We start from the raw sequence: 10,590 nt of genomic DNA, 5'->3' as shown, positions 1-10,590 counted from the left end.
AGTTCAAGTCCTTGGAGTTCTCCGTGCATTCTGGTTCCTAAACCTGATGGGACATCCAGATTATGTACGGACTATCGGAAGGTCAATGCTGTCACAGTGCCCGACTCGTTCCCGTTACCCAGACTGGATGACTGTATTGATACTGTTGGTGCTGCTACTTATGTAACCAAACTAGATCTTCTAAAAGGTTACTGGCAGGTGCCGTTAACCCCATGTGCCTCCGACATCTCTGCATTTGTGACCCCAGATCACTTCCTACAATATGCTGTCATGGCATTTGGGATGCGGAACGCACCAGCCACTTTCCAACGCCTGGTTAACACAGTATTGGCTGGAGTTCCTAATTGTAGTGCTTACCTTGATGATCTGGTAATTTATTCAACTGAGTGGTCTGATCATGTTAACACTCTAAGGGTAGTGTGTGAACGTCTAGCAACCGCTTCTCTAACCCTGAACTTAGCAAAGTGCGAGTTTGGGAAGGCCACTGTTACGTATCTTGGTAAACAGGTCGGCCATGGTCAGGTGCGCCCTGTAGATGCCAAGGTCTCAGCTATAAACGCATTTCCCGCACCTACCACCAGAAGAGAGCTACGCCGTTTTTTAGGGATGGTTGGCTACTACCGTAGTTTCTGTAAAAATTTCTCTGCGGTAGTTGCTCCATTAACGGATTTGCTCAGTCCGGCGAGAAAATTTGTATGGTCTGAAGATTGTTGTACTGCTTTCAACACTGCTAAAGCACTCTTGTGTAGTACTCCTGTTCTTGCTGCGCCAGATTTTGAACGGCCGTTTAAACTGGAGGTAGATGCAAGTGCCAGAGGTGCTGGTGCTGTTCTACTGCAGCAAGACCAGAGTGGAGTGGACCATCCTGTCTGTTATTTTTCACGGAAATTTAACAAATGTCAGACAAACTATTCCACCATTGAACAAGAAGCTCTAGCTTTGTTGTTAGCTCTGCAGTACTTTGAAGTTTATGTTGGTTCCAGTGCATTACCAGTAATAGTGTATACTGACCATAACCCCTTAGTTTTTCTCCACCGGATGTACAACCAGAACCAACGCCTTATGCGTTGGGCACTTGTCGTGCAAAATTATAATTTGGAGATCCGCCACAAAAAGGGGTTGGATAATGTGTTGGCAGATGCTTTGTCTCGTGTGTAATGATCTAGGTTTTTTTTTGTTATCCCGGCAGGATGATTTGTGAATTTGGGTGTTGTGATAGTACGTGTGTCGCAAACCATTTTGGTTTGCTCTTTTAAGGGTGGGAGTGTTACGGATACAGGTATCCTGTGTTTTTGTGTGTTTCTCTCCTTCTGCCCTAATCACAGGTGTCCTGTATGTTCCTGATTGGTGGTCGTTGAGGTGTCTGCTGATTGGACCAATCAGTGAACATTCCTGTTAATTGCACCACCTGTTACTCGTTTGTTCAATCACACATCCCATGTTATAAAAACCAAACTTGTGTGTGTTGCAAGAGAGAGAGATTTTTGCCATATGTGAGTATGGACACGGTGGTGTCCTGTGTGTTGTGTACTCACTAAGTTGTTGGTTACCCTATTGGTAACTTTGTTAGAAGCCATTTCTTTATGTGAGTGTGGATACTGTTGTGTCCTGTGTATTGTGTACGTACTTTATTGCTGATTACCCTGTTTTGTAGCTTGGTGTGTTTCTGGGAAAAGGGGAGTTTAAGCTAGTTGCCCTTGGGCGTACATTACCCGTAGGAAGAAATCTGTCTAAAAACACTAGTTAGACCTGAGCGGACCACCCACTGTACTTTTGTATGACTAGCAGTAGCCTAGCGGTTCTTCAGGCAGGCTAGATCAGTTTAGGGGGTTTTACACTATTGTTTCATTTCTTGGGTCCTGCTCAGCCCTTTTTCCCAAACCTTTACCGTGTGTTTAGTAATAAACCATTTATGTTTGACGGTAGTTCATGGTTGTTGTGTCATTTTTGGTTCTCACTGTTTCAGGTCACACTTATAATTTGCATAATTTATGTTACGGGTCTCATGTCCATCCACCCTAGACGTTTAGAGCCACGGCGTTCGTAACAATGAGCCTGCAGGAAGGGTACCACATGAGGGAGGAGGATGTCTTCCCTGTAACGCGCAGCGTTGAGATTGCATGCAATGACAACAAGCTCAGTCCGATGATGCTGTGACACACCGCCCCAGACCATGACAGACCCTCCACCTCCAAATCGATCCCGCTCCAGAGTACAGGCCTCGGTGTAACGCTCTTTCCTTCGACGATAAACACGAATCCGACCATCACCCCTGGTGAGACAAAACCGTGACTCATCAGTGAATAGCACTTTTTGCCAGTCCTGTCTGGTCCAGCGACGGTGGGTTTGTGCCCATAGGCAACGTTGTTGCCGGTGAGGTCTGGTGAGGACCTGCCTTACAACAGGTCTACAAGCCCTCAGTCCTATTGCGGACAGTCTGAGCACTGATGGAGGGATTGTGTGTTCCTGGTGTAACTCGGGCAGTTGTTGTTGCCATCCTGTACCTGTCCCACAGGTGTGATGTTCGGATGTACCGATGCTGTGCAGGTGTTGTTACACATGGTCTGCCACTGCGAGGACGATCAGCTGTCCGTCCTGTCTCCCTGTAGCGCTGTCTTAGGCGTCTCACAGTACGGACATTGCAATTTATTGCCCTGGCCACATCTGCAGTCCTCATGCCTCCTTGCAGCATGCCTAAGGCACGTTCACGCAGATGAGCAGGGACCCTGGGCATCTTTATTTTGGTGTTTTTCAGAGTCAGTAGAAAGGCCTCTTTAGTGTCCTAAGTTTTCTTAACTGTGACCTTAATTGCCTACCGTCTGTAAGCTGTTAGTGTCTTAACGACCGTTCCACAGGTGCATGTTCATTAATTGTTTATGTTTAATTGAACAAGCATGGGAAACAGTGTTTAAACCCTTTACAATGAAGATCTGTGAAGTTATTTGGATTTTTACGAATGATCTTTCAAAGGCAGAGTCCTAAAAAAGGAATGTTTATTTTTTTGCTGAATATATATATATATATATATATATATATATATATATATATATACTTTTTATTTAGATGGGTGACATTATCTGCCAAAGTAACACCACTGTAGATAAAGAAGAGCTCTCCAGTAGGTGAACCAAAACATTCAAAGGCCATTTTCACAAAATTTAGGTTATAAGTTTATCATCTTTCAAAGCAGAATTACTTTCCCATTGTTCCTCAACTGTAGTGTATGATATACCTTTTTCTAGCTGAGACTCTACTTTTATGCAATGTAAAAAACACAATTTCAAATGTTGCTATATAAGACCGAATCGAGCCGGTCGGTCACATTTGACTGTGTAAAACCTAGCAGTACTACTTTTTTCTCTGAGAGTGAGGCAGAAATATATATTTACTGTGTAAAACCTAGCAGTACTACTTATTTCTCTGTGAGTGAGGCAGATATATAGCATTGTGCAAAACAATATGATTATTTGTCTCTCTGAAATGAAACCATCAAGTGATAGATTTTAAACAAATACATGTCTGTCATTGAACAACCCCATGCCATGATTAGCTACTGAAAAAACACACCAATCTCTTTCATAATTTCTTTAAACAATAAAAGCTAATTCAGGAACATTTCTGAAAATGGATATATAGCGTTTTGGAATGAAACGCTTGTTTCCCCATCTGAGTTCAGAGTAGATGAGAGATGTAATGTTTGTCTCTGTTGTGTTGAAGCCCAATCAAGCAGGAGAGACCAGCCTCCCCTGTACCCAGCTGTGTGTCCATGAAGAGTGACCGGTCTATGGGTCATCCTATACAGTTCAGAGAGGGAAACTTTTCTACTGAACAAAGGTAAGAAGAACTCATGGGTCATGGTCAATGAGTTAAACAACACTGTCTGTAGTCATTTCTCGTCTCCCATTTTCCCATTTATTTTTGTTGTTTTCATAATCCATAGGCTAATCCTTTTTTCCATTTTCATAGTCCTGAAACAATATTAAACTAACACAACATTCCCTCTGTGTGTGTGTGTGTGTGTGTGTGTGTGTGTGTGTGTGTGTGTGTGTGCGCGTGTGCGTGTGTGTGTGTGTGTGTGTGCACTCCCTGGATGAGGAGATGTAATCTCATGTTTTGTCCCCAGAAACCAACAGGAGAGATCAGAGTCAGAGATTCTCAGTGGTCAGTCTTCCCAGAGTCATCAAACAGACCTGGCCTCCATATTCAGTGTATGTGGTCCTGTTATGTACATTTGTTTTATTCACCTCAAGTAAAGTTGATCTGTCAATCATTCATGAATGTGTTAATAAGAAATAATGTATTATCTTGCTTAACTTATTTACGTGATTTATTTCAGTTGCTTGAAGAGAATATTATGACATTTTTGAAGAACGAGCTGAAGATGTTCAAGAGGATTCTTAGTCCAGAACTCCCAGAAGGCTTTGAGAGTCAGAAGCAGGAGAAGGAAGTGGTGGATGCTGAAGATGAGAAGCAGGAGAGCAGTGCCAGAGAGGGGGCTCTGAAGATCACACTGCACGTCCTGAGGAAAATGAACCAGAAGGAGCTTGCTGACACACTGGAGAAAAGTAAGAGCTTTCTGCCTCATGTAATGCTGTTTTAGAACATTTAAAAGCTGTAGCTAAAGTACAGCTAAAGTAGCTGTGTAACTCAATGATATTGTAGCAGCCTGAACACAACACCTAGTGACCTCATCAAGTAGCAGCAGGGATGTGTTGTGGTGATTAATTTAGACAGAGAGAAGAGGAGAGAGAGAGAGAGAGAGAGAGAGAGAGAGAGAGAGAGAGAGAGAGAGAGAGAGAGAGAGAGAGAGAGAGACAACATTAATGATACCATCAGTAATACCGAATAATAGTAATAATAATAAAAATAATATAATCTGTCACTCCAGTGTGGAATGCATTATGAAAACATTTACACATTTATACAGTCAGTTAAGAGAAGATAACATAACACAGTCCTACAATACTGTAGGCATTAAAACAGACATAATATTAATATCCTCTGTGTTATTTCTTAATTCAGATGAGCTTGCTGTGATTTGCCAACGTGAACTCAAATCTAATCTAAAGAAGAAGTTTCAATGTGTATTTGAGGGGATTGCTAAACAAGGAAACCCAACACTTCTCAATAAGATCTACACAGAGCTCTACATCACAGAGGGTGGAACAGGAGAGGTCAATAATGAACATGAGCTGAGACAGATTGAGACAACAACCAGGAAACAAGCAAGACCAGAGACTGCAATCAAATGTAACGACATCTTCAAACCCTTAACTGGACAAGACAAACTTATCAGAACTGTGCTGACAAAGGGAGTCGCTGGCATTGGAAAAACAGTCTCTGTGCAGAAGTTCATTCTGGACTGGGCTGAAGGAAAAGCAAATCAGGATGTCCAATTTGTATTTTCATTCCCTTTTCGGGAGCTGAATTTGATGAAAGGGGAAAAACACACTTTGATTGAACTTCTCAATCACTTCTCAAAGGAAACCAAAGAATCAAGAATCTCCAACTACGACAAGTACAAAGTTCTGTTCATTTTTGATGGTCTGGATGAGTGCCGACTGCCCCTAGACTTCCAGAAGAACAAGATCTGTTGTGATGTCTCAAGGTCAACCCTAGTGGATGTTCTGCTGACAAATCTCATCAAGGGAAATCTGCTTCCCTCTGCTCTCCTCTGGATAACTACCCGACCTGCAGCAGCCAATAAGATCCCTTCAGGGTGTGTTGACCAGGTGACAGAGGTACGAGGGTTCAATGACCCACAGAAGGAGGAGTACTTCAGGAAGAGATTCAGTGATGAGGACCTGGCCAGCAGAATAATCTCACACATAAAGACATCAAGGAGCCTCCACATCATGTGCCACATTCCAGTCTTCTGTTGGATTTCTGCAATAGTCCTTGAACACATGCTGAAACATAAGAGAGAAGAGATGCCCAAGACTCTGACTGAGATGTACTCACACCTTGTGGTGTTTCATACCAAACAGAAGAATGAAAAGTATCTTGGGAAAGAAGAGACAGGTCCACACTGGAATAAAGAGAGCTTTCTGTCACTGGGAAAACTGGCTTTTCAACAGCTTATGAAGGGCAATCTGATTTTCTATGAAGAAGATCTGAAAGAGGCTGGCATTGATGTCAATGAAGCCTCAGTGTACTCAGGATTGTGCACACAGCTCTTTAAAGAGGAATGTGGGCTGTACCAGGACAAGGTGTACTGCTTCGTGCATCTGAGCATTCAGGAGTTTCTGGCTGCTGTATATGTGTTCCTCTCATTCATCAACAACAATGAGAATCTAATGGATGAACCTCAAACAACGTCCAGCAACTTTTTTGCGCTTTTCAGAGACAAGCCTGAAGTTACTGTCTACAAGAGTGCTGTGGATAAAGCCTTACAAAGTGAGACAGGAAACCTGGACCTTTTCCTCCGCTTCCTTCTGGGCCTCTCACTGGAGTCCAATCAGAAGCACTTACGAGATCTACTGACAACAACAAGAAGCAGCTCACAGAGCCATGAAGAAACAGTCAAGTACATCAAGGAGAAGATCAGGCAGAATCCCTCTCCAGAGAGGTGCATCAATCTGTTCCATTGTCTGAATGAACTGAATGACCATTCTCTAGTGGAGGAGATCCAAAGCTACCTGAGCTCAGGAAGTCTCTCAGAAGCCAAACTGTCACCTGCACAGTGGTCAGCTCTGGTCTTTGTGTTACTGACTTCAGAAAAGGAGCTGGATGTGTTTGACCTGAAGAAATACTCCAGATCAGAGGAAGGTCTTCTGAGGCTGCTGCCAGTGGTCAAAGCCTCCAGAGCTGCTCTGTGAGTACATAAAATGACATTTAAGTACTAATCATCAGGAAGAAATATTCAGATTAGAGACATATGTATTATTGAATAACATATTGAATCAATGCATTGATGTTCACATTAGTTTAACAATATGACCATAAAATTCTAGGAGACGGAAGATGAATATATAAGTTGTTTAAGAGAATAAACCAAATGCATCTGCCATTGTCCTTCTACACTACTGGTGTTAAATTAACAGTTTGTGAAATCATGATGATCTCTTTGCAGGCTGTCAGGCTGTGGAGTCACAGAGAAAGGCTGTGCTTCTCTGGTCTCAGCTCTGAAGTCAAACCCCTCACACCTGAGAGAGCTGGATCTGAGTAACAATGACCTGAAGGATTCAGGAGTGAAGATGCTCTCTGCTGGACTGGCGAATCCCCACTGTAAACTGGAGACTCTGAGGTCAGTATTCCTGTCGTTGGTCAACAAGTGATAACTGTTCACCAGATCCCCATGTGTTTACCAGGCACACATAGTCCACACCATATGTGTTTGGACAGTGAAGCTTACAGTTTTACATTTGGTGCTATGCTCCATCATTTTGGATTTCATATATAATGTTTCATATTAGGCAACAGTACAGAATGTCACCTTTTATTTGAGTTTTTTCATACATATCTGTTTTACTGTTTAGATACGAAAAAAAAAATCTGTAGCGAAATTGGTGCTTGTAACGCCAGGGTACTGGGTTCGATCCCCGGGACCACCCATACGTAAAAATTTATGCGCACATGACTGTAAGTTGCTTTGGATAAAAGCGTCTGCTAAATGGCATATTATTAGTTTTATTACTTTTTTTCATACATATCTGTTTTACTGTTTAGATACGAAAGCACTTTACGTATCTAGTTCTCCCATTTGAAGAAGTCTTATTCATTTGCACAAATTAATTTAGTCATAAGTTTAGTATTTGGTCCCATATTCCTTACCCACAGTGATTACATCAAGCCTGTGATTCTACAAACGTGTTGAATGCATTTGCAGTTTGTCTTGGTTGTGTTTTGGATGATGTTTTTCCCAATAGAAACTGAATGATGAATAATGTCCTGTCATTTTGGAGTCACTTCACTTGTATTGTCAGTAAGAATAGAATATGTTTCTGAACACTTCTACATTCATGTGGATGCTACCATGATTATGAATAATCATGAATGAATCGTGAATGATGATGAATGAGAAAGTTACAGAGGCACAAGGATCATACCCCCTCTGTTATTGGTAATGGTGAGAGGTTAGCATGTTTTGTTGTAGCCTCTGTAACTTTCTCACTCATTATTATTCATGATTCATTCATGATTTTTCTTAATCATGTCATCATCAGGATTAATTTAGTAGTGTTTAGAAACATGTTATCTAATCACTTAGACAGAAAATTACTCCAGTCATCATCCACCATTCAGTTACTATTGGACAAAACATAACCCAAAACACAACCAAAACAAACTGCAAATGCAACCAACGAGTTTGGGACCAAATACTAAACTTTGACTACTTTAATACACTATAAGTGAATTGGTCAGAATACGTTTGACTTCGTCAAATGGGGGGACTAGATACATAAAGTGCTTTTATTTCTAAACGGTGAAACAGATATGTATGAAAATACCCTCAAATAAAAGGTGACATTATATACTGTCACCTCATATGAAACATTTGATCTGAAATCCAAAATGCTGGAGTACAGAGCCACATTTAAAATGTTAGCTTCACTGTCAAAATAGATATGGTGTGGACTGTATACTCAATACAATCTAAATCTGATACCTCACTGTCTGTCTTTTGACTGATACTGCTTTTTAAACTGCTCTGGTCAGTCTACTCAAATATTTGTACTATACATGTTTCTCTCTACAAGCAATATTATGATAATTTCTAATAATGATACATTAATTTATGAATATATATGGCAGGTTTCAGCACACTGATGTATCTGAACATTTTGAAAAAATATACTGCCACTATTTTCACCACCAAAGAATAGCAGTGTGGTTTTAATATGATTTGACTCTTTGCAGGCTGTCAGGCTGTCTAGTCACAGAGGAAGGCTGTGCTTCTCTGGTCTCAGCTCTGAAGTCAAACCCCTCACACCTGAGAGAGCTGGACCTGAGCTACAATCACCCAGGAGACTCAGGAGTCAGACTGCTCTCTGCTGGACTGGAGGATCCACACTGCAGACTGGAGAAACTCAAGTATGTAGAGGGTTTATGTCAATGTTCATATCAGACATGTTGGAGTTATCAGGCTAGTTAAGACAAACATTCTTACCACCACTTGGACTAAGTTATATAAAGACTGTGTGTGTGTGTGTGTGTGTGTGTGTGTGTGTGTGTGTGTGTGTTGTGTGGTGTGTGTGTGTGTGTGTGTGTGTGTGTGTGTGTGTGTGTGTGTGTGTGTGTGTGTGTGTGTGTGTGTGTGTGTGTGTGTGTGTGTGTATGAGTTCAGGTGTATCCCTCAATGACTGTCTGTTCTTCTGCTTACCGCTACAGTGTGGAACATGGTGGAGAGAACACAATGAAACCTGGACTTAGAAAATGTGAGTGTTGACTGCTGGGAAGAATATGACTAAGAATAAGTCTTAATTCAAGTGAAGTCAAAGTCAAAGACCACCATCATTACTTACTTGGTCATATTAAATATCAGCTGTAGTTCTACAGAAGCACAAATCAGGGACACCAAAGTTTACAAAGAGTTGCTTTGACAATGTGTGTGTCTGTGTGTGTGTGTGGCGTGTTCGTGTTACATAAGAAATGTGTGTGTGTGTGTGTGTGTGTGTGTGTGTGTGTGTGTGTGTGTGTGTGTGTGTAATTAATGGGAAGAAGTGTGTTTTATATTACCATACAGTATAACATATGATCATTGAACAAGTCTCAAGTTACCTTAACTTCTCCTTTTGATACCTAGAAACATTTACATTAAATGAATTAGTGTAAAGTGAGTTAACATTCTAATGTGAATGATGATGATTTCTAATATTGTGTCTGGTTTCATCCATCAGATGTCTGTGATCTCACACTGGACCTAAACACAGTAAACAGACGCCTCTCTCTGTCTGAGGAGAACAGAAAGGTGACATGGAGGAGAGAGGAGCAGCCGTATCCTGATCACCCAGAGAGATTTGAGGTCTGGGGACAGGTGCTGTGTAGAGAGGGTCTGACTGGGCGCTGTTACTGGGAGGTAGAGTGGAGTGGGGGTGGAGCTGGTATAGGAGTGGCATATAAAGGAATCAGCAGGAGAGGAAGGGGTAATGACTGTGGGATTGGATGGAATGACAAGTCCTGGAGTCTGTTCTGCTCTGACAACAGTTACTCTGCCTGGCACAATAGTAAGTCCACCACCATAGACGTCCCCTCCTCCAGCCCCCACAGAGTAGGAGTGTATCTGGACTGGCCAGCCGGCACTCTGTCCTTCTACAGAGTCTCCTCTGACACACTGACCCACCTGAACACATTCCACTCCACATTCACTGAGCACCTCTATCCAGGGTTTAATGTTTGGGGTGACTCCTCAGTGTCCCTGTAAATAATAACCATGGTAACATTGACACACACACACACACACACTGGACACACACACACACACACACACACACTGGAGACACACAAACATTGGACACACACACTGGACACACACACACTGGATAAACACACACACACTGAACACACAAACACACAAACACACACAAACACACTGGGAACACAAACACACAAACACATTAAACACACACACACACACACACTGTACACACA

At 42.0% G+C, this 10,590-nt stretch overlaps 2 protein-coding genes across 2 annotated transcripts; both read left to right on the top strand.

Annotated features, from left to right (window-relative positions):
* Positions 1-4,079: 4,079 nt before the first annotated feature.
* Positions 4,080-9,406, top strand: LOC311124018 (NLR family CARD domain-containing protein 3-like). The gene is made up of 6 exons (XM_084198239.1): positions 4,080-4,208; positions 4,337-4,565; positions 5,023-6,814; positions 7,073-7,246; positions 8,860-9,033; positions 9,331-9,406. Exons 2-6 carry the CDS (start codon positions 4,355-4,357, stop codon positions 9,386-9,388), a joined length of 2,409 nt encoding a protein of 802 aa, XP_084054365.1. The 5' UTR covers positions 4,080-4,208; positions 4,337-4,354; the 3' UTR covers positions 9,389-9,406.
* A 438-nt stretch (positions 9,407-9,844) lies between these two features.
* Positions 9,845-10,375, top strand: LOC311124019 (stonustoxin subunit beta-like; the record flags this gene model as incomplete). The annotated part of the gene is made up of 1 exon (XM_084198240.1): positions 9,845-10,375. A coding segment is annotated over one exon (519 nt), but the record flags the coding sequence as incomplete, so codon positions are not given.
* Positions 10,376-10,590: the final 215 nt, after the last annotated feature.

The sequence above is a fragment of the Coregonus lavaretus genome, assembly GCF_964263955.1.
Source record: "Coregonus lavaretus genome assembly, contig: HAP1_SCAFFOLD_4376, whole genome shotgun sequence".
Taxonomy (NCBI): Eukaryota; Metazoa; Chordata; class Actinopteri; order Salmoniformes; family Salmonidae; genus Coregonus; species Coregonus lavaretus.
The sequence above is the reverse complement of the archived record's forward strand: the minus strand, read 5'-3'. Positions and strand labels throughout refer to the sequence as shown.